This window comes from Pagrus pagrus (genome assembly GCF_965226575.1).
Source record: "Pagrus pagrus genome assembly, chromosome: 6".
Lineage (NCBI taxonomy): Eukaryota > Metazoa > Chordata > Actinopteri > Spariformes > Sparidae > Pagrus > Pagrus pagrus.
The window spans coordinates 11,555,835-11,580,736 of NC_140190.1; the positions used below are offsets into that span (position 1 = coordinate 11,555,835).

General features: G+C 41.0%; 2 protein-coding genes across 2 annotated transcripts in view; both read left to right on the forward strand.

The window, feature by feature from the left end:
• fgf22 (fibroblast growth factor 22) overlaps positions 1-11,113 on the forward strand; it is a 29,967-nt gene extending 18,854 nt beyond the window's left edge. The window contains exons 2-3 of the mRNA XM_084355785.1: positions 6,749-6,852; positions 8,884-11,113. Of these exons, the coding sequence (XP_084211911.1) occupies positions 6,749-6,852; positions 8,884-9,078 (299 nt within the window). The 3' untranslated portion in view covers positions 9,079-11,113. The remainder of the gene's footprint in view (positions 1-6,748; positions 6,853-8,883) is intronic.
• Positions 11,114-21,315: 10,202 nt separating this feature from the next.
• On the forward strand, positions 21,316-23,509 carry LOC311258072 (duodenase-1-like; the record flags this gene model as incomplete). Its single annotated transcript, XM_084354118.1, has 5 exons — positions 21,316-21,376; positions 22,267-22,417; positions 22,556-22,691; positions 22,792-23,046; positions 23,153-23,509. The coding sequence occupies 5 exons, from the start codon at positions 21,316-21,318 to the stop codon at positions 23,318-23,320; spliced, it is 771 nt and encodes a 256-aa protein (XP_084210244.1). The 3' UTR covers positions 23,321-23,509.
• Between the last annotated feature and the right edge of the window lie 1,393 nt (positions 23,510-24,902).

Here is a 24,902-nt window from a genome sequence, read left to right on the forward strand (position 1 = left end):
TGCTATCATAGCCTCCCACTGACTGCATCTCACTGCCACCGCAATCTCTTTCCAAGAACTCTGTTTAGTTTGCATGTCATTGTAGTCCTGGCACAGTGAAATTCAGTTATGGGGATAACAGTGGGGACACTTTTGAACAGTCTCCGCTTGTCGGCAGTATTGGTGTTACAGTTAAGAAGCGATGGAGGTAGTAAAACACCTGCACAATGGAAAAACAGTTAATTCCATTTGTCCTCCTTTTACTTATATTATCGCGACCTCTATATAAATGCTGACAGCTGTGCAGTGTGATATATTGACAAGTGATTTGCAAAAGCCCAGCCTTTCCTGTACACAAAAACCCTGGTATTTTTCAGATTTATACCCCAAAAAGCTCCTTTAAAGGGGTTTTTCAATTTAACCGCTATTGTCAAACCCTACGACTTTGATACCCCTACACACCTGGGCAATTGTTGTGGATCTTGGGTGAGATAGCTACGTTGTCTGTTTTGAAAAAAAAAAAAAAATTCCAACAGTGGAAAGGGGTTACATCTGGTGTTTTCAAAGTGCGCTCGTTGGAAAACGGCTGTACTTGAAAACCACATGTGCAGCCCGCGAACTTTACATAACACGCTTGCATTATTTTTTAAAATCAAATGGATCAACTTTGTCAAACCTCAAGGACATTGTGCGCAAGGAAATTAAATGTTAAACACCATTACGAGACCAATCACAAATCCTCATGGGTTTTGGCGCTCGGTCTTCAAATCTCTCTGTGTTAGACGATCTGAGAAGTACTTTGTTTGAGGCGGCTGAGGTCTTTATAGGGGCTAGGAAAGAAAGACGAGGGACAGCTGCGATGGAGGTTTTCAGCGGAGGGACAGTGACGGGAAACATTTTTGAAAATTCTGCATCAATGCAAGCAGCACTCAAAGCTGCTCGTGACTGGTTCATTCAACTGTAATCTGTGTTTGAAAGCATATCAAGTGAGTGACAGGTCAGCTTGTGTCCACTGCATATAAATGTACAAAATCATCCACAAAGGCATTTTGTGAGAGTAACTTCCATTTTCTTTGTTTGTCTGAGAATTTACATGTTTTTTGTGTAAATATACTAGAATATACTAACTATACTATACTTAGAATATACCTACTATACGTGTGAAAACATAAATTCAGTGCAGGTTATTCATTTTCTTCTCTATCAAGCGAACAAACTCGTCGGACTCCACAGGTCCTTGCTAATCATTAGTTGGTATTTTACTGTACATTCAAGGGTTAACGTCCAAGTTTCCATATGACACCACCTGTGATAGCCTCCACTGGAGCGCCTGTTCTCATGGTAATCTCTCAAGGTGTTTAAAGCAATAGTGAGTGATGCAGCCTTTGTCTGTGCTGATACACACAGGCGGCTGCTTCGCCCAGTACCAGACCCTTCAAGGGGGTCATGGCAGATCAAAGGTGCTGGTCACAGCCATTAGGCCCGGCAGCCCAGACCCGACATGAAAAGCTTGTGTTTTGAAAAGGAGGGCAGAAGGAAAAAAACAACAGGGCCCTCTTCGTTTAAAAAGCAAGCAAACTGTGAAATAATTGAAAAGGTATGTCAATCAAGAGCAGGAGCACAGCGGGAACTCCAAGATTCCCAGGCTCTGCTCTGGTCGAGCACTGAGCCATGGAGGGCTGCTCAAGGGGGCAACCCAAGAAATTAAAGACCTGGGAAAAGGAACAAAAAGAAGACAGGAGGAAAGAGGCAGGAAAATCTCTTTTTCTCACTCTGTCTTTGCACAGTCTTTCACTCTTTTCTGCTCGAAATTTGTGATGAAAGGAACCATTTTGCCACACTTTGTAGAGCCCCATTCAAAACCTTCGGTCATTAATAAGATCTTGTCTAGCTCTTCACCTCTCAGGTGAGTAACAAAGACTTATTGGGTGGAGGTGGGGGGGCAGCAGCAGCCATTGGAGGCGCTTGCCCCCACCGCTGCAGCTCCCATCTTATAACCAGCACCTTCAGCCTGTACTCGCTCCCTCCTCCTCCCCCATACCATGAGTCTGACAAAAGGGAACCCCGTGAGAGTGTCTCTCTCTTTCCTTTCTGCCTTTTTTTTTTCAAAGTCAGAAAAGGCTTGAATGATCTGACGATGGGCTAACGTCCAAAAAATGGGGGACGGAAAGAAAAGAAAGAGTAAAAAAAAAAAAAAAAAAGACTGGGTAAAAGACTTTTTCTATGCTTTTAAAAATCCCATAGAGGAGAAATAAATGGCAAGTCCACAGTTGACTAGACACGTATAGTGCAGGATTTGCTTGTAATGGCAGCTTGAGCTTATTGACAGTCCCAGCCAAATCATGTCAAAGGTTAAGAGATCTTGCCAATTGCAAGTGGGAAGCCAAAAGTACCTTTTTCATGAGCTCAATAGGGCCATCAGTTGATACTTGCTCAGCAGAACGCGGAGCAGGAGTGACCTTCAGTTTCCAAAGCAACTCGGGAACAAAGAGCTAATTTGTCTCCATTATTTCGCTCTCGTCTTTCTAACTGGGATATTGTTCAAAAGATTTGAAACATTTCTTGAATGAAAATGATTCGCAAAAAAATGTAGGAAAACTATTTCACTAGAATAAGGGTCATTTTATGAGAACAAACTAGATGTTCCCGTCTGTTTGTGTAGATAAAATGTCTTCATTTACAACAGACCGTGTGTTAAAATAACGGGGTTTATTAAAGAGAGGACAGTGGTCTTCAAAATGCTTAATATATTCAGAAATGTGACCTGCAAAAAAAGCAAAAAATAAAAGATCAAGATCAATCAAATCTCAGCAAAACTTTTGAAAATTACTTTTTTTCAAAGTAAAAATTGTATACTTCTAGAAAACTAAAACAAGTCCGGAGGCTAAACGCATACAGCCTTCCTTCCAGTAATGTGACCTTTGGATTTCAGCAGTTAGAAAAACCCTCTAATAGCCTGAAATACCTCACTCTGATTCCTCGGGCTTTGAACACAATGGAGTGACTTTTCAAAGGGGGGACTGTGAGTTATATGGATCTAACTGGTCTTTATAGATGTGTGGTCAAGCGTCCAGAGCCAGAGTGATTCCTCGAGACAACGTGAAATCCCCATTTCATGTCCTCGGATCTTTTGTGTCTGCTGGCTGCTACACCGGCATGTATGAATGAAATGACAGGAGAGAAAGGACGATATTTAATGTGCTGTAGACACGCATTTCGTTAAAAGGGACCGCTAAAACAAACCTTTAACCAGTGGACTCCTCAAATCTTTACTCCAAAACATTTTAAATGGAAGTGCTATAACAACTGTAACATTGCACTTTGATTTATTGAAGTCTGTTTTCTACTACTAGGTTTTCTTTTTTTTTTATTTCTACCTTTTAAAACCTGAGATTTTACTGTTCACGTCTCAGATGTGACAAACATCCTTCCAACACACCTACTGTGCCTTGAACTCAAAACAGCAAATAATGGCTATTACTGCTGGCACCACTTTCAGGCACCAGCGGTTTTCATTGGCCTGGACTAATCCCCCATAAATCCTTGCAGTGCTCCAATCACCAGCCGGGCCTCAGCTAATTGCTTATGAGTCCCTTGCACGCTCCAGGTGCCACCATAGCACACCCGGTGTTTGTAAACACAGCTCGTAAAGAGGAGGCTGCCATCAAAGTGTTAATGTTTCCTTGGAGGATCAGAGGCTGTGCAGGAATGATGGGGGTGCAGCTGGGCCGGTACCTGGATGGACTCGACCGGGGCATTCCCTCCTTCCCTGCAGCTGTGTCGGGCGGAGAGAGGGCTGCATTTACGCGGCCCTGTCAGAGAAGAAAGACACTCAACAGGAGTTTGTGTTTGTTTACCTTCCTCGTCTTTTTTCTTTCCTCCGTTTTACTCTTTGTACTTCTTTGTGTCCGTGCCTAAACTAGATGACCTCACTTGGTAAGCACGACTAGTGATGTTCAGAGCTGGCGAGAAAAAAAAAAAGTTTGAGATAGTTGCGTGTTTTGAGTGATGGGGGCAACAGATGTGTGTCTTTGAAAACAGCAACAGTAGTCTGATGGCATTAGCAGCTGTCTAGTAGAGAAGAGTTAGTCGCGTCGGGATGTGAGATTATGTATTATGATGGTGTCATCTGTAGAATATTAGACACGGGAAAAAAAAGGTGGCACAACATTTAAAATATGCAGTGAAACAGTACTTGGTTCATTATATTTATTGCTCCTGTCCAAACAGGCTGTAAAGAAATCCTTTTGTTTTTACAGTGCAAGTGATGGGGAACAACTCCCAGAGTCCTCTTTCAGTATAAAACTGCAGTCTTAAAGAACACATGTTATGCTCATTTTCAGGTTCATAATTTTATTTCTGGTTACTACCAGAATAGGTTTACATGCTTTAGTGCCCAAAAAACACATCAGTTTTCTCATACTGTCCAGTGCTGCAGCTCTGTATTCCCTCTCTGTCTGAAACGCTCTGTTTAAGCTCCTGTCTCTTTAAGGACCCCCCACTCCTGAATACCCAGTCTCCTCTGATTGGTCAGTTAACACACACCTGACCCAGCACCGCTAACAACAACAGAGCAGCTGTGCTAAATTAATTCTTACATTCCAAACTAGCCGCTAGGCATAAATTATACAAATGTGTGACATGGTGATGTAGTGTGATGCCATGGAAATAAAGACAGGACTACTGACGAGGTGTTTCAGGAGCATTGTTTTCTGTAGGAGAGACGAGCTTCTGTTGGTGCTGACTTTGACATCTTTAACTTCTTTAAGATCTTTCACATGCACAAGAACCGACAGAAACTGAAAAATGAAAAAGCGTAATAGGTCTCCTTTAAATTGAGCTGAAACTAATATGAGGCTTCAGCAGTCAGAGTTAGTCAAATCAAGAGGGTATCTACTAAATTTACAGTCTTTAAGAGCGTAATTCTCTATTCCTTAACATCCATCCATTAGTTCAACAAGGAAACATTGTCCGAGGAAAGATAAAAAGAGCCTCTGGTTTTTGTCCCCGCATCTCTTCACATGTTTTGATGGACAGTATGGACGGGAGGTAGGATTACACCAAACCAAAAACTCTTACAGTAGATGCACCTATTGGCAACTAAGAGACCATCTTCCTCAGGAGAATGACCGCATTGCTCACTTCAAAAAGTCCCCCAAAATTAAATCTATGTACGCCCAAGTGACAAAACCCTCTGACAGCTGAGGGATGAATGAGTGGGTGATTTATCATTATTACCATGACGAGGGCACTCCCATAACTTTATGTCATTTTAATCCAAGCCACAATCTTTCCCTAAACCTAACCAAGTCATTTTTGTGCCTAAGCCTATGACCAAATCTTGATGTCACATCAGTACATCACAGTATTGGAAGGCACAGATGAATAATGTTCAAACAGCGTAAGTTGTTGTTAAATTTGGAAGTCTTGTTGTGTATTAAAACAGACTTAAATAAATGTGAACCTGTCCTTTAAAGCCAGGTCTAAAACAAATATGTAACTCATTATTTAATCCAAAAACACATTAAGTCAAGCCAAATTCAGCTTTACTGTTCTTTCCAAACAAAATCTGGATTTGCACAAATAAATAGGCAGAAAAAGTTGCAATGCAGGGGGAGTAGCACCTGCGAAACCCCTGGTGTGAGCATTTATTTTTCATTGCTGGATGGGTTTAACCAGCGAGACTGCTCAGGAACTCGCTCACTGCCCTGTACAAGAGTTGCGGTTGTACCGGAGCAGCTGGGGGTTGGTCAGTTGGGTGGCCAGTGGCCCGCTGCTGCTTTTACGACTACTTCATTTCCTACCAGCTTTGGGTCACTCTGTCCCTCAGCACCTTGATCTGGTGCTATGTTTACAGCATGTGTCCAAAGGCAACAACCTTTTTTTCACAAATATCCAGCAGTGGCTAGTCTTTGAGCAACAACATTAAATGTTTTCTCCTGCACAGACTTGGTTTTCAGGGGTGTAAAAGGAAGATTTCGTGCTCTGATCAGATAGCAGACCACATCAGGGTGCTTTTGACAGTGTAAGTGGGCCTTGAAAGCCAGAAAAATGTCATCCAAAAGAGAGCTTCATCTGAAGCAATTAACTGCTATTCAGCACCCTGCGGTAAGCCCTCAGGTCATCTCCAAAACATCTCCCTGTCGTAGCCATGACAATGGGTGTGTGCCTTTATTTTTGTATGCAGACAAAAACCAGATCAAGAGTGAGCCACATGGGACTTGTTTGCAATCAGTGCCCAGAGGAAACAATTAGCCCACAAGCTTGCCAGCTTTTTCATGAGGTGAAGTGAGTTGGAGAGGCTGCGTAAGTGGCCAGCAGACACGGGTTTAATGCCCCTCAGTAAACAGCACTGGGCATCATCAGGTTGTAGTGCCACATCTGGAGTCAGGAGGCTTGAATGGGTGAATGGGGACTGTGCAGGCTCAGACACTGTGAGTGTGTTCAGATCATATGTAGTTGAGGATGTGTGATCCGAGACTGGAGTGCATAGTTGTTCAGTTAAGCTTTAATAAAAACAAATTCCCAGACATTAACCTGTTCTTAAAGCTCTGAGCTCAACTGGTCTTCTCACAAAAGGAGCTCTCTCAGGCCATTGTGTGTGTCCTGCGTATGTGTGTGTGTTTTTTCTCTTGTCTTGGGCTCTCTCTCCCCAGAGCATATGGCTGTCTGGTATCCTAATCGCTAATGATAGAGCAGCTTTTGATGGGGAAACTCCCAAAGCTAGATGTTTCTAACCCAGACTCTTGTTCCCTCTTTTATTTTCCAGGCCTGATGGAAATCCGATCTGTCAGTGTGGGAGTTGTTGCCATCAAATCTGTCAGCACCGGGCTGTACTTAGCCATGTCCAAGAAAGGCACGCTCTTTGGATCGGTGCGTATACAACCTGGCAACATTGTTCCTGGAGGTCAAGATGGGAGGGCTGGGAAGGGGAGGCGGGTGGTGAGGGTAGGGGAGGTATATATGTATAGGGGTCCCAAATGAGTGCCTACTCAAACATGTTAGATTCTGCTGAAGTGAAGGGAAATGTCTGGAATCTTCTGATGGAAAGTCCAGAAAAGGTCAAAGTGTCACAATCAATCATGGCTGTACACCTGTGCCGTGGTTGATGATACCTGCAGCTTGAGGTGGCTTGCTCCACTGTCAAAAAGAAACCCAACCAGCATCGACAAAGAGCCAGCTGGGCTCCCTTAAAAGTCCTTGCATGCCATCTGCCAATTGTTGTTTCACACAGCAAGCTTTCAAAAGTAATCACATCTCTTTGTTAAAATCAGCCACACATCAGACCTAAGTGTGTGGTGTCTAGCTCATGTATTTACATCTCGGAAAAGGAGAAATCAGGGACAAGCAATCAGTCAGCATCAGCGATAAGACAAGTGCCTTCAACAAGCAGTAAACACGGCATAAACATACCAGAAGACCCAGGCCTTTCTAAAATCTGACACCGCCCAAAATTACAAAAAGGCAGGTGAATCATGCCAGACTCATACTATCCTGATTTTATCACAGACAGGCCCTCATTATGGGCGCATGATAAAGATCAGAAAAAGGGAATGCAGCAGAACCTCTTGTCACTACAATATCTTTCAAGACTCTTTGACGGACTGATAAGAAGTGGTAACCACCCATGAAAAAGTGGCTGACTGTTGGATTAACTTCACAGATCAGCATACCTGTAGACAAACTGAATTAAAAACTGGATTGGAAGACAGATAAAATGATTTTGATTGAAATTGAATTGAAATCAAAATCCAACAGGTATTCAACACCAGCCAAGTGAGTTTGATGGCGTGTTTATTCACATGACTTTCTTGAGTGTTTATTCGCCCCCAACAGCCAGATTAATCTACTGTTTAGCTGTAAGCTAGCAAGCAACGGCACACACCGAGGGTGTGCGTCTGTGTTTTTAAAATTCAGGTCAACACGCACTCAATTCAGCACTCAACAGAGACTCCGGTTTGCTCTCTTTTCCCCCTCTCCTCTCTGTAATGTCGTTCAAGTACAAAGTTGACATTACAGAACATAAACACCCAACAATGGAGGTAACAATGGAGGTCACCTCTGCTGCAGTCAGGTTGATAAACAGGATTGAACAAAAATCCTCCTTTAATTCTAAAAGTTAAAAAGTAATTTCTGAGCTCTCCTCACGTTGGTAAACGGCTCCGGGATCAGAGAGCAGAAACTGATCTGACTCTGGGCGTTTATTCCTCATATCCGTTTATACCCTTGTACTCACCTGGAATGCTTAAATAAGAATAAGAATATTTGTCCACTAATCGGTCTTAGATTCGGTTAAAACTTATCTTTTAAAGGTCTCAAAAGCTTTAGTCTAAAAAGTGCTTGATACTTGTAGAACCCTGCAAAACCTCAACAACTCTTTCCAGTTACAATGTCCCAGTCACTCAAGATATTTCACAGACCTCCTTGTGATCAGTTTCAAAAGATCGGACCCAATGAAAACTTAACTGCGAGGCCTTCTAGATTATTGCGAGTAACCAGAACATTGTTTCCGGAAAGAAATGTTGCTTCAGGGGTTTTAATTTTAATTGTCCAATACTTTTTTTAGCAGCACAAATGAAATTCCTCTGACTTGGGTAGACGGGAATGAAGTCTCAGAGGTGGACAGCTGAAAACTCCAAAACTAACTGCAGTTGGTGAACCAACGTTGTAATTCTTAACTAAAACTTCCCTTGTGGCCTTAAAAAGACAAACCAGCTTCATACTTTGCAATGTAAAACTCAAGTTTAAACACCTGGAAAATCTTTTACTGCAACAACAGACATTAACCTTTGTGCACTTGGAAGTTTGCCTAGTATAGCACAGCAGGAATAGCAGTCAGCTGTTAGCCAAACACTCAACTGTACAACCTCCTTAACCTCTCTTCCCTCCTCCCTCTGATCACAGGTGAAGTACAATCCAAGCTGCAAGTTCAAGGAGCGTATTGAGGAGAACGGCTACAACACGTATGCCTCCCTCCGCTGGAAGCACGGCGGCAGGCAGATGTTTGTTTCCCTGAACGGGCGGGGCAAACCACGGCGAGGTCACAAGGCTCGACGGAGGCACCCGTCTACTCACTTCCTGCCCATGCTCCCGTCCTAGCTGCCCAATTCTGAACTCTGACCGTCACCCGGCTGGCTCACCCGCCTCCTCACGCTAGTGTTGAGCTGTGACGGCGATCTTTATTTTTGTTATTCCATCCTCCTGTCACATAAATGTACATTTGTTGAGGTTTATAACATTTGTAGAGTTAGTATAATATGTACTTTTAAGTTATTTTCTCCATTTTCTAATAATGTTCAGTAATACAGTCCAATACAGTAGAATTATACTATTTCCAGGCATTTGTCTGAACTGCATGTAAAGTGTTTGGGTGACTTTAAAGAGACTACAAAGCTTGATGACATCAAAATGTAGCTCAGTGGGTTGTTTATTTAAGCCTATTTAAGATACTCAGTTAAATAGAACAGAAGTATCTGGTACAGCAAAATGATATTTATCTAATCTGTGATAAATGGAAGTATCACTATTAGAAAAGAAGCAACTTTGAAATACCTACAAATCAGGGCCATAGCTACTGGGACACTGCGGTCATGCCTTCAACAGCTTAACTTTTGTGGTCTTTGGAGGGAGTCAGATTCATTTACTAAAAACTTACATATACCCTAGTTCATAGGCTGATTCCAAAAAACGCGAAATTGGGTCCCTTGTTGGTCCATTGGAAGGGGCATTACTTCGGCTGCCTCTATGGTCAGAGCTGCTGTAAATCACCTCTGTACTTTATCCTCGGTCTTCAGACTGGCAGTCCGTCAGTCTTGGCGATTGTGTTCAGTCAAGTAAGTCTGGTGAGCCCTGTTGCCTGTGGTGACTCCCTCTGTGATCTGAGGTTGTAGTGCAGGCAAACTCCAGTTAGCTAAAAAGGGCCACTAGCTCCACAGCTAACTGAGCTAATTAGCTAACGGCATCTAGCTACAGCCACAGATAGCTAAAGCAGAGAGTATATGAGCAGCTAGTGATATGCTGCCCCCCTACAGTTTGAGCAAACTTTGAATTCTTGCCATATCTTACAAATTACACCATTAATATTTCACATATTTAGCCTCACAAAGAAGCAAATGTGAATTTATTTTACCTATACAACATTTCTCATCTTCTTTAAGATTTATTGTGTGAAATTTGAATTTTACAGTTACACTTAAATTGGACTCGGGACCTTTGTATTTCTAAAGCCCTGGCTATGGCCCTGTGAAAAATACAACCTCTTGATTGTTACTTGGGATATACTGTACTGACACTACTGGATAAGAGACACTGATCTGCACCCGAACTGTACAGATGAGATGAAGATCTCTGCTGACTCACACACATTGATCGATGAACTGATCTGTGCGTATGTCTACATATAAGAACACAACAGAAACTAAGCTAACTACTGGGATGACATGCTGGATTTTCTGAGATGACCTTTGTATGTTTGTGCATGCCTCTGTCACACTGCTTTCCCCATTCAACAACCCGCAGCTACTAGATTAGAAATCAGTAACAAACAACAAAAACAAAACAAAAAAAAACAACAGAAAAACACATTGTGTCTCATCTAGTCTCTGATTCTTGGTCCTTCGTTCAGTCTTGGAATGATATTATACGTTTTGAGTCATTTAATGCATTATAGCAGCCGTAGATACAGTTGTCACTAGCAGAAAATTCATTAATTTTGTACACAGTAGTAAATGGTTATTGCATACTGCCTCTCTGTCAAGTCTTGCTAACATTTTCTCAAGGCTGTTGCTAATAGAACATTTAATATATTTAAAACATTTTGTACTCTTTAACTGTTTGAAGTTGGTGTTTATTGTTATTGTTGACCTTTTGTGTTGGCTTGTAGTCATACTGTTAAAAAAAGAAGGGAAAAAAGTAATCATGCTCAAGTCCATATTCAGCTCATTTTGTATGGTATTACTACTGGATATAGGTATATTTGTGATCCACTTATCATAAAAAAAAGCTAATAGTAGTTTGTATATAAGGCCAAAGTCTCAGAACAAACATTCTTTAGTTTCATTTCAGCAAAGTAAAATCATTTGAGTGCCTTGGTCCATGCTGAGTTTGGTAAACTTCAATAAAAAAATGTGGATAAATCTTGAATCATGGCTCAATCCCTCAGGCAAGCAAGCCTTTTTATTTAAATCATCAAGTGCACAAATGGTATTTTAATCTTGTCTTGTGCGTGGCACTGATTGTTAAGTGCTGGTAACATCTCCATCAGAGCTCTCCGACATAATCCCCCCTCCTCATCATAATCATGACAAAACTCACAGCAGGAGAGGCGTTGATGTGGAGGACCTCCCCGTGTCTGATGAAAGGTCTGCGGTTATGAACTATGCGACCGAGCATCGAGGTCATTTACACACAGACGAGCCCTCCAGTGGCACAGGAGGCCACTCGGTCTTTTCAGTGAACAGAAAGGAGAGTCGGGGATGAATAGTGGCTGTTTGGGGTGAATAAAGGCCAACCTTTCAGCCTGTCATAATGTGAGATTACTGTGACGGGGTACATGTCTGGTCAGAATGGCGTGAAGTCACACTGTAGTTCAGCTCCAAAGGTCTGGGTGCGGCACACAAATATCAGTATGGGGGGTCTGGCAGTACTGTTGCCATGCAAATGTCTTTGTCCTCAGCTCTGCACCCTTGGAAGATTGTTCGATTTTGAAAAGTAAATACTACAAGCACCTGTTGTCACTGTTGAATTTAAACTGTGAAATATAGTCTTTTAAAGGACAAGATTAGCATTTTTGGAGACACGCTTATGTGACTTTTTACCCAGAGTTGGCTGAGACGCTTGATATCACTTTCATGTTTTTACACTGAAAATTAAGATATCATCAGCTGCCGGATAATTTAGCTTAGCTCAAAGACTGGAAACAGGAGGGAACAGCTACCCTGGCTCTGTCCAAGGGTTATAAAACCAGCCTACCAACTCCTCTTTAGTTCATTAACTAAAACATTTATTTTACAGATACCAAAATAACACACAAATACTGAATTGTAGGCTATTTGTTTCCTTTTTTTTACAGGCAGTTTCCCCGTGTGTCCAGTTTTTTCATGTTAGCTTAGCTAGCCAACTAAGTCAGCTGGCTTAAAGTGTATATTGTTTGTTTTACAGATACCAAAATACCATACAAAAACTAAACTGTATTTAAACCTTTTTATACCGGCTAGCAAGCTTCCAGTTTTCTCTCATGTTTTCAGTCATTACATGTTAAGCTAAGTTAGCTGGCTGCTGATAGCAACGTACTTAGCATACTTAAGGGACAAAACAATGTAAAACTTACTAACAGATTAATTGGTAACAGGCGATAGTGTCATGAATAAAGGGTATTACTACATGGGCTCAGGAACTAAAACCGTTGTTGGCAAGCACAGTGCGTTTTTACACAGCGTCCCGACTTTTTTGGGGGTTGGGGTTGTAGGAAAATACTACAACACATTCCATTTTTACAGGTGTCCCTGAACATATGATCGTTATCCAACCGTCAGCTGGCGCAGACACACTAAAACATGCACGACACAAAGTAATCCCATTTTCTGCCCGTTCTCTCGATTGACCCGCCTCTTTGTCAGTGTCTCCTCCATCTTTTCTCCTCTACCTCTCTGCTCTCCTCTTTTAACCGTCCAAGAATCTCTCCTTTCTTCTTGGCCTGAGGGTGCGACTGGCTGTTGGTGCCAGTTCCAGGGACACCAAATGGGAACTGTAATTATCATTGCTCCACCACTGTCCTGTCAGTGCGCTCGCCAGCAAAACGAGAGGGATCCTTTGGAAGCCCTGATCAAAAGCTTTGGCCTTTGATCATGAAGCAAAAAGGAAAAACCTAAACACTGTGCAAAATCAACGAGGAATGTCCCAAAGAGCGCTCCGGAGAATGGAAATGACAGCCATCCAGAAGACATCCTCGGCTCCTCCGCTGCCATGATGTGTTGATGTCAGGAGCACAGGTGTTTGGGCTGTTTGATCCCATCAGTGTAAGCAGAGGACTGAGAGAGTGAGTCATGCAGCGATGTTGTTGCTCAAGTGTCCGTCAGATAGCACCTGGTGGGCCGCACAGCAGTTTCTGCACAGGCCTCTTCGCAATCTGAACTTGATGCAAATGTCTGCAGACTTCAGACACCACAGCAGCACACCCACGAACACATCACTAGTATGAAGGTATTCTGCCTGACCCATTAAAAATAGTGTTTATAGAGAAGGTTACTTTGACTGCCTCGAAATTAATTTGCAGCTGAGTGACCGAAAAAAGTAATAATAGAAGCCCATTTTGAGGGCCTTAGCCAAAATCTACAGGGGCACAAGTCATGCTGCTTCAGCGACAACAAACCACAGCCTCTGGAACCTTTGAAACCCTGTGTGGTCATTTTCTCTCACACTGACTGAAAAGAACTGTGGTGGGTGGGAAAGAAAAAAGAGCCCTTCGCCACTCATAATACCAATCTTATGTATGTAGACGAAAATGGGAGGGATGGGAGGGGTTGGGGGGTGGCAGACGGACTAAGGCACAATTTTAAAGCGCTTATTGAATTGCCATTACAGCTCCTGAGACTAATTGTGGCTGTTGTGTGTCTCTCGGTGGCCTAGGGGGCTCTGGAGTGGCCCTGTATGCTCTTACTCAGTGGGGTTTTCAAACCGAGTGGCCCTGAAAGAGAACAGGACCACCGTAGATCAATGGCAAACCTTTCACTCTTTCACAGGCCCTCGCTAATCCTTCTCATTTGTCTGCCATTTGTTGAGGCACATTCACAGTTCCCTGAATTTAGGATTAGGCCTTGTTTTGTTACAAAAACAGCCCAAGTTATAATGCTGAATAGATGGACTAAAGAGTGGACGACGGATGAGTGTGTATGTGCGTTAGCGAGCATGTGTGCATGTGTGTGTGTGTATGGTTACCAGGTATGCGCTATGTATATGACCAAATTCATGAGAATACAGAAGCTTTAATTCTCGTTTCAGTAATAAAATGATAGTTTGTAGTTCTCCTTTGCAGAAAAACTTGTTGTAGCTCTACATTTTCACACATGAACATCGATCTAAATTGTGGAAAACCTCTTAACACTGCATTTGAGTGATTCGGCACATTTTTTAGGATGATAACCTTGTCTTTATGTGAGAGAATTTGAATTTTATTTTTTAATATGTGTTCAGACAACCCAAATGGTAGAATAAATGTCAGCCCAGTGTGTTTCTGCAAAACCACTGACAAATTAAAAATGAACGTTTCTTTATGCTGCTACTTTGTGTCTGTTTTGGTTGAATTTTCTATTTCTCTCTCTTCACAGCGCTGTGTTTATTCTCTGCCCAGGTTTAGGCCCAAAAAAGCACTTGGTTAGGGTTTGGTTTGGCTTAGAATACCTGTTTTGCTCGCCAGGATCACGGATGTTGCCACAAAAAATGCTGAAAATATTCACAGGTCTGCTTAAAAAAACACCCGCATTTGATGCGACAAAAGCCATGTATGCTGCATGGATGTCAACCTTAGACGTATTTGTGGTTTGCAGAAACGTTACCTGCTAACATTATATAAACTGGTGACTGGGGACTAGGAACAGAAGGCAAGGTGAATTTTAGAGGCGGCATAAATGACAAAAGTCATTAAAATAGAAACGTAAGTCAGCGTGAATAGATGCGTGTTCGTCTTTGCAAGTTGAACTAGTTTCAATTCGAGCTAAGAATTTGCACTTATCTTGGAGCTTTATGAGTGTTTCAGACAGACGAGAGGAAAAGTAAAGAGCTTAATACAAACACACATGTTGTCACACTCCCAGTAACATGGTCAGTCCGTTTGCGTCTCTACAAATGGTCAAAATTCAACTGTGTTTTTCCAGAGATACCAAATATGTCATGCTGCAGAAGAAAATGTGCAATCAGTTATTGAAAAAAAATCTCGACTTCTACTAAATGAGGCAGTCCTGAATCAAGCGAAAATGTTTGTTTTTTTAATAACTTAGAAGCTACTTTAGGGAGAATGAAAAGGGAATATCAGGATCAAAGAGGTTTGCATACTAGATGAGGGGCTTTTAAAGCTATGTTATTCACATTCTGTCTTCTATTTCGTGAGAGCAAAGACAGACTTCACTCTCCTGTGTCTCCTTTTGAAATAAATATTTCATAAGAGAGAGGAAAAGCGTGAACAAATTGATTCATCACAGTCAAATACCTGCGAAGGAAATACAATTTCATTAAAGTTGCAATGATTCTCTTTGAAGCCTGGAGTTTGTCCCCATTGTGCTCTGTCTGAACCTGAGTTTGTGCTTGGACAGTCTTGGCAGCCTGCAGCAGAGCCATCAGACTGATGCCTTCTCATCACCGAGTGGATTAGTGTTCATGTCTGAAGCCACTTACTGGACATTAGACAGGGCTGCTGAGTGGCACATGCGCCACAGTTCCCCTAAAGCCCTGCCATGCCACGCCGCAGGTATGTGGTGCCGACCGGCCAAACCCCATGTCAGGCATTCTCTGGATGCCTGCAGTCGTGCCAGACACCAGGGGACAAGGTGAAGAGATGGACGCAGGGATGATTGTGTGAATCAGAAGGGATGAGAAAAGCAAGGAAAGTAAGTGTAATCTAATATTGGTGGATAAACAGGATACCGTATTTTATGAGCAAGATGTAGGAAGCAAATAAGATTTACTCGTTGGGTTCAAAGTTAGGGAAGGACAGACATGAATATTATAGTTACAGTTTCAGGATTCAAGATCAATTTAGTTTAGCTGGTTATTGTACAACCAGGATCGTACAACATTAGACTACATTTTTAAACAGTTACATAGCTGGAGATTTTTCTTTTCAGCTTTATGGCTCCAGCACAAAATGTGGTTCCAGCTTTCTTGCCTAGAGTAAGGTCAATAACACTCTTCACAGCAAACAGTGAAGCTAGAGACAACAGACAGTTAGCTTAGCTCAGTATAAAGCCTGGAAACAAGGGCCTCTGTGTGAAACGCTCTGTTGTAGCTCCTGTCTCTTTAAGGCCCCCCCCCTCCGTATACCCAGTCTGCTCCGATTGGTCCGCTCACACATGCCTGACCCAGCACCATTAAAAAAACACAACAGAGCAGCTGTGCTAAATCAATTCTTATGAGCCAAACTAGGTGCCTGGAATGAACTATGCAATTATGTGACACAATGATGTAGTGTGATGTCACAAAGTCAAGGAATTAAAGGTGAGACTACTGACGAGGCGTTCCAGGAGCAGTGTTTTCTGTGGGAGAGAGGAGCTCCTGTTGGTGGAGACCTTGACATTTTTAACTTTCAACACCTTTTACATGAAGAAGAAAATATTTAACATACTGAAGGAAAGGGGAAAAAAATGGAGAAGCATATTAGGGTCTCCTTTAAGTAGAGGCCAGAATAACACTTATGTAGCTGCAATTCTTTAAAACTCTTGTTGTACTGTTAGTATGATCTGTACTAATTTTTCTAAGTGGAAGAAAATAAGTGCTGATGAGGATGAACTGAGTGTTCTCACAGCCTGAGGAAAGATGCTGATCTGTAGTCTGGTGGTACGGTACTAATGCAAAGTTTACTTCATTTCGCCATCGTCACATTACAGTAATTAGCCACAAATGCATGACATCATCGCTATGCATTCCATAAACAGCTTTGTTTTCTCCTTCTGTCTTTCTTTCACTCGCTTCGAAAAGAAGTGTATGCACCAGCCGGATCAAGATCTTTATAAAAGAAGTTTGTGGTGCTCGTACCACTTTTGTCCACTGGAGCTGCCAGAATCAACACTAGATGAAAGTTCCTTGTAGCTGCTCTAATGTGGCTTCAGCTTCTGATTGTGATACTTAACAATTTATCAATGTTGCTTCTGTGTGTCACTAAGACATTACAGGAATAATGCTAGCTAGACACACTGATGTGAACAATGTGTGGGTATGTTTTTGCTCACATGGCAGTATAAAAAGTCACAAACCAGGAATATAATCCAAATGCATTTAAGCAAGCTAAAGATGAGAATGTACAAAATCTAAGAAGATCAGTTGAAAAGGTGGTGGCAGCCTGAAGGGGCACAGACCATCTCCTATATAGTCTGGCTAGCTGAGGCAGAACAGCCACATGTTGGCTAACGTCCCAGTCAACATCATGAGGTTGTCTTTGGCCGTAAGTGACTGGAAAAGACCAAAGTCAGTGCCGCTTCATGCAAAGGTTTAACTGTGCCAAAGCCTATCCACCCTGCCCCTCAAGCCCCGCTGTGTGAAGTAATTCTTCATGCCAGTGAAACCAGACAGACTCTGTGTTTTGTCACTGCATGCATGGCGATATTATTTCAGCTCCTCACTTTTTTTTTTAACTTAAAAGATTAACAGGTGGATGTTCTTCCTTAAAAAGCAACATTTTTCTTGTGCAATGTCAAAATCTGCTCTCTATTTCCTGTAAGGAGGTTTGAAATAGTGGATTAAAACCTGCAGACAATTAGCAAGACGTGCAAATGTCAGTTTCATCTGTCGAGGTCTGCTGTGGGAGAAAGAACTCGATACTGGAAAACTTAAGGTTGTTTTATCCACTCCAACTGAGACTGTAAGGGAACAATCTTTGACTCAAATTCTGGCTAAAACAAGCTCTTATTTAATGTTTATTTTGTTCTGTACCGACACACTGTGAAAGAGTAACAGTTAGAAATTTTGTTCTAACAAGACAGCTGTGTCCTGACAAAATGTGGGGTTCAACTGCAGGCCAAAGTCAGGAGTCTAAATGACAATCAGCACCTTTGTTCTTGAACTTTTGTGATATTTCTGTGTCTACAGAGCAGCCACAGGAACTTATCCATATATCGTTTTCATCACTTAACCTCTACAGGCCTTCTATGCCAACACGGAGGCTGCTCACATTATGTCAAAAGAGAGTCAGAGTAAAGTACGACCAATCATTCTTAACCTTACTAACATTTACATTTAAACAATGACCACTGATAAGGTAGAAAACAAAACTATGCAGATGCAGTGATTTCTCCCATCATGTCCCGCACTCCTCCAGCCTCAGCACCAGACTCAGTGGCAGCAGCCAGGAGAATCACATTGATCGGGCTGTGAGGTTTAGTGTTTCATCCCTTAACCAGGAAGGTTCTCAAGTGTGTTGTTGCAGTTTGTCATAAATTCAGATTTTAAGCAGTTTTTAAAACCACAAATCATGTAATTGCACCATAAAATCAGACATCAGGTTACTGGTCGCCTTCTTTTGGATGTTGTACTGCATTAGCTATTGTGCATCTTTTTGCTGCACACTTCCATGTTAAACCCACGTCTTCTCTTAATTTTGGGAATTATAAAAATTATAGGGTACAGTCCACAGAAGGATGGCTCCTTTTCATATATCACTGTCCCACTAACCTTCAGGTTATAGGAGTGCCAAGCCATGTATTAGTAGTGGGATCACATGTTTACTGTTTTGCTCAAAATGAGGGACTTTATTGGGCCACAGAGGGCAGATGCTGGTAGGAAGATTCATCAGACAGCTCAATTTGTGACTTCACATTAAAATTTCCACTGATGGTGAAGCAGCACCCTCTGATGGTCAAAATGTCGAGCATTTTTTAAAATCTTGTTGAGAACTCTGGCTCTCTCTGGTGGATATCCTGAAGTACTAACCAAAGTGACAGAAACAGCTGAGACAACACAGTATATTCTGTGTTTGACGTTAAACTTGACGGTATCCAGATGTGGATATGGAAGATACAGTACAACATGCAGTAAAACAAAAATGGCAAATCCTCTGTATCTATGAAAAGTTTCAACAATGCATGCACGAGTGGGTGTGAGGGTGTGCTAATGTGAGCAGCACAGCACTGTCTGTGACTAAGCCAGTGGTCTATGTTTAGCAGTCTATAGGTTGCTTAAATGGGCCCTTTTAAAAAAAGGTGCACTGGATAGTTTTGGGAAATAAATTCAAATCATCAAGATTTTTGTTTATGCCTAAACAAACTAAATAAACAAACTCTTTGTTTCGTGACTGAATAAACAAACTGTCCTTAAAGGATGACACAATTTCACACTGTTTCACTTTGTTCATATGTGGCGGACCCTGCCACCTTTCTAGCTTCAAAAAGGTTCTGGAAACCCTATTTTCCTCTGAGAACAGCTTGTTTATTCAGTTGTAGAAAAAATAAATATCTCTGAGTTTGTATTATTACTTCATTAATGTTGTGAATATTAAAATTCTGATGTTAAAAATTCCTCTGAAAAATTACACAGTTGTGGCAGGGTGAGGGCCCCCTGTGCGCCATTCCCCACCTTCTTTTAAGCCTTCACAAAAAGGGCATCATCACACCGTGATTGGCTAGGAGGGAAATGCCCCAAGCTGCTAACACTCCTCAGTCAGGAGTCAGTCTCCCCACCATGCACACAGGTGATCTGAATCCCCCTGCAATTAGTCTTGAGGGATTTTGAAAAAACAGTCTAAAACAAAGAAAGACAGCAAGTCTCAAACAATGGGACTGCTACACAGTGCCCCTTCAAGCAATAGTATTCATCTAAAATACCATTTTTACTGGGAGAATTGGGTCAACTAATTAAATATCCTCTAAACATCTTAAGTAGAGGCTGCCCAAAGTGAGGCTCGTGGGTCAAAGTTGGCCCACCATTAGATTTGTCTCATTCTCTCTGCCCTCTCATCTGCCCCTGAAAAAGACATTAAAAAAAGGAATCATTTTGGACACAACAAACATTTCAAAATAATGAATTGACAATCATAATAACATTTTTAAGGAAAAGAGATAGGTGTACTTTTATTCTGCACCTTTCTACAAGCTCTGTAGCTATATAAGTTTTTAAAAATGATTGCATACAAATGTTGTCAACGTGACCTTTAATGAGCTGGAGTTTCATAACTGTGTCTGTGAGAACATCAATGATCAAATGTGCAGATAAAGCCTGTGGTGTCTGTGGCTTGTCAAGATTGTCAAACAGTTCCAAGAAACGGGTTAGGGTTGTTGGTTTTGTCACGTACATCCACACCAAAGAACAATGGTTTTGTTTTTCCACTAAAACGGTTAATCAAGCTAAAAATCATTTGATGTGGATACATACCAGAGTAGCAAGCATAAAACAGAAAGAGTGAAAGGGAGAAGCAACATGGACCAAAACAAATAAAAAGCAAGTAAGTTAAAGTGATATAGGGACAAAACAAAAATTGAATTAAATGAATAGTAATAGTAAAATGGATGGATTTAAAATAGGTATGTTTTGAATGTGTGACAATGAACGGGTCACTAATGTCGATGAAAGGAACTGTATGAGAGGGAACAGTCTGACATTTGTTTGAAGACTGTGACACAAGCAACGTCTAAGATAAGTTGTTATTGTTTTTTAAGAAAGAAAGAAAGAAAGAAAGAGAAACATTTCTTTAGCTCCATGTATCACCAGCAATATCTAAACCGACCAGACGAAAGACATTTCACATTGTGGAACAGTGTTGTAATTTTATCATCCAGATATTGCAACCTTGACACATAACTAAGCCTTTTTTCATCTATGTTCTCTTCTCTGCAAGCTCCCACGCTTCATAGCCCTTCTCATAATGTTCTTGTTATGTGTGTTATGTACATACACATCTGACTCCTGCGTTTCACTGAATGATGCCTTCTGAAACGTTTATTCCGTTCTCATTTCATAAACATATACTTGTTTGGGCCAGTATACACAGTCAGTTTAAACACATAAATTACAGATGACTCATGAGGCTCCTTTTCACTTCTAGCTGTCAGTTAATGATCGCATGACTTTCGTGCATTAGTGTCATACTTGTGAGAATACCCACACTTCAACCTTGAGCTGGAAACTATGGTTTCCTGTTCGTTTTTTGGTGCGACCTTGCAGTTGCAAAGGCGAAAAGCCCAGGGTCCCGGCTAAAAAGAAGATCCATAACAAGAAAAAGGGTCTGTCACTTCATTTCCCCGGTTAAAAGTCCGTTGGTGAAGTGGTATCCAGACAGTGAGATAAGATTCATCCAAAGACAGAGGTTGACAGGGGCTTAAAGTGCCAGATACAAAAGGAAAAATGTTGAATTGTTGTCTTAAACTCATTACATGCTGATGTCGAAATGTGTGTACGTGCTCCAGGCTGAACAACACGGTTTATATTTACCATAACATGACCCCAATGCTTCATCTCTGTATTGCCCACATGCACTCATAAGACAATTAAAAATTGCACTGACATCACAGAGGATGTGGCTGAAGAAGTCGAGGTTGAGAGCATGAAAACCACAGGGTCGCTTACTGAGCAAGCTACTTTTAGCTTATATAAAGGTGATCTTTGAGACCCCAAAGACACCAGCTTGAGTTTTCTGCCAGCATGATGCAAGCTCTGCACAAGTTTCTGCTCTGTCATCTTCTGGCATGTCTGGGACTTAACGGTAAGATGAACTAATCTGGTTATAAGTCTAAGTTCTACAAATGCAGGGGTGGGTAACGAGTTACAAGTAATGCATAGGAGTAAAAAGTCTTGTTTGTTTTTTTACTTTTCGTACTCTGCCTGGGAGAAAATAAGCTCCAGGTGGTCTTTTGACCCTGATGCGATGATGAAAAAACATTAAAAAGAGGCAGCTTACAATATCTGGTCATGGTACCTCAGGATGTGATTGTTGGGCTCTGTTCACCAGTACTGCACCACAGAGGTACCCAGTACTTACAAAATACTTCCCTTGTTCCCCTGTACATAAATTTACGTACCAGTAAGAACCTTTGAGTCTTGTGGGCTACATGTACTTAATCATAAAATGAAATTACTCAGTAAATACCAGGACATTACACTCTAAGCCCTGGCTGTCTTTTAAAGTGCTGCCCGACAGACTTTTAAAAACTCCTCCTCTAACCTCTGCAAGCACGAGGAAGTTAGTTGCACATACTACTGTTTATAATATAGTTAGCCAGCTAATGTTAGCTGTGTTACTAATTTAATATGCACCATTAATCTTTGATGTTATGATAATGACATTAACTTATCTTGTGGTCTGTTGGACATTTAAATAGACGGCTTTAGAGAGCAGTTAACCTGATGTAATGCCAGCTTTAAATGCAACTTTCATTTTTAAAAGATATTAAAAATGGAAAGTAACTTGTACTTTGAGTAATTTATTAACCTGGTGCTGTTTTCTTTTAATCGATTAAGTTTCTTAAATTAAATTAAATTGTCATACAGTCTTTAAAAAAAGGTTGTTTTTTTTAATAGATTTTCAGTACTCCACTCACTGAGTGCTAAATGCTACATTTACTCATCATAAGGATTTTCCTCTTATCTTTACAGCACTTGGGGATGAAATCATAAATGGTAAAAAGGCCCCGGCGAAGTTAATGCTGTATATGGCCTCGCTGCAGAACAAACGTGGTCATCATGTATGTGGAGGATTCCTCATCAGTGAGGACTTTGTGGTCACTGCTGCACACTGTAACGGCTCGTGAGTTACCTTTCTTCTTTAAATTGTGTCATTTTAAATGAAAAATAATATTGAATATTAATATTTGATCAGTTTTAGCATTTTTATTTATGAATTTGTTTAATTAACTTTATATTTGTTCAATGATCATTCGTCCAGGATGCCTACAAGTGTTGTTCTTGGCACCCACAATCTCAAGAAGGTTGATAAAACAATGAGATATGCTGTGGATAAGACATGCATCCATCCGGCTTTTAAAGATGTAAAACATGGCAATGACATCATGCTCCTCAAAGTAAGTAGATATCCATTCATCCAATCTCTGTTCAGCACTTCAGGTCTGATGCAGGATACAAAGCATACTATGAATTTGTCTTTGCTTTTTGTGTCTCCAGCTGTCTAAGAAAGCCCCACTGGACAACAGAGTACAACCGATTCAACTTCCAAAGACTGTGGTTAAGACAAAAGATAACGCTAAGTGCCGTGTGGCTGGATGGGGCTTCACAAAAACAGATGGCAAAGTTGTTGATGAGCTGCAAGTAGTGGATGTGCCTTTCGTTAACAAGGAGGCCTGTCAGAAAACATGGGGGGAAAACTTTCCTCCCACTGGTATCTGTGCAGGTGGAATTGGCAAAACAGGATTCTGTCAGGTATGTTTGGTGTCATTTCAATGAAAATGTCAACAGGTTTCTTACTTAATGATTTATAGTCTTGGATATTACACGAAAAAATTCTCAAAGAAGTTTCTCCTCACAGGGTGATTCTGGGGGTCCTCTGGTGTGCAGTGGGATGGCTGTAGGTGTTGTGTCTTTTAACTGGCACAAAGACTGCGACTATCCAAATGCACCCAACATCTATACGGATGTATCAAAATACCTTCCCTGGATCAAAAAGGTTCTCAAGCAAAAGAATTGTAAAATGTGAGAATTCAGCATACTGTAGTGTATTGTACTGGCATCTCGGCTCTGAGACAGCCTTCCACTTAGCAGCAGTTCGGCTGACACTGTCACTTTTACACAATCGCCTGTCTTAACATCTGACATACTCTCTCATTTCGTTGGAAATCTCTTGTGCCTTTTGCTTCAAACCTGTTCTATGAATGAAACTTTTATATTATATAACTATTATTATTGTGGAGGTTCTGCCAAGTTTCAATCAGTCTGTCAGCGTTTGGTCTTTATATGAAATGCAAAATAAAGAGCTATTGATTCATTTAAATTCTTCATCTGAATAAAGAAATGGTATTTAAAAAACTATATACTGTATATGCCTTTCTTTCTAAAAGGTACACACAAAACCTTTAAGGGTAAGTTTTATGTAGAATCCCTACCTGAGTCTGTGTATGTGTCTGGTTCTTGGATGTGTATTTGTTTTAGTATAGATGTTCATGTTTGCACGACTCAATACATTTTCCGACTTTTAACATATTCTGGATTCTGATCAAATGAAACATTAACAGACAACTACTAGTGAGTACTAATAGCAACCGTTAGCTGCTAATAATGAAATAAATTTAACTCAACCACGTTTCATAACGGCATCTATGAGAACACTGATGTTCAAATCTAAATGAGGAAACTGTGGTTTCTGTGGTTTGTCACAGAATTCAAACGAATATGTCAGCAGGGTGTGTCAAGTAGATCCACATCAAAGAAAACCTTTCTTGTGTCTTTGTGCTTTAGGCGATCCAAGAGTGTGTGTATGAGAAAGTAAATCCTGCTGTAAAGAGATTGCACAACCAGACTTAATATCTACTTAGCAGATTTATAAAGGCATACAAGGTAAACTAAAAGTTGTAAAGAGGAATACTTCCAAAGAAACATTTCTTTTTACAAAGTTTGACACTTTGGTTTTTGTATGGATTAGAATAAATGAGATAAAACATATATATTAGTGAGCTTTTGAGGTGCTGCTAGGCGGATTTTGTCACCTTTTGGACAGTCAGGCTCACAGGGGACTAGGAATGACTCATAGTAGACAGTCATGTAGGCAGTTGCTAACATAGAAACATCAGGCTGCAACGACCCCATGTGCAACTCTCTCTTCAAGTAATGGTTTTGTTCTGTAACACAGCTGATAGAGAAGACTGTAGCTGTGGCATCTGATGATGCAGCGCCCACTAATGGTCAAAAGGCAGAGAAACTATGACATGACTCATGGGGCTCTCTGCTGAGTATAAAGACGGGCTAACAAGGCAGCATCAGCTTGTGTTTATGTACAATAAATACTACATGAATGAATGAATGAATGAATGAATTGATTTTATTTCGAACATGTATATATAAAAATAAATGTATGTAACTATTTGTCCATACAAAAGAAAGAAAGAAAAAAAAGAAATTAAAAAAGTAAAATAAAGTAAAGAGCTAAGACATAACAAAACACTGCACATTGTTCAAAAAAGGAGTGGGAAGAACCTATATACCATATACTAAGTTAGTTATAATATAACAATCAACCCTATTCTATTTATAGATTTATCCCTCATCATCCTCCGTTAACATAC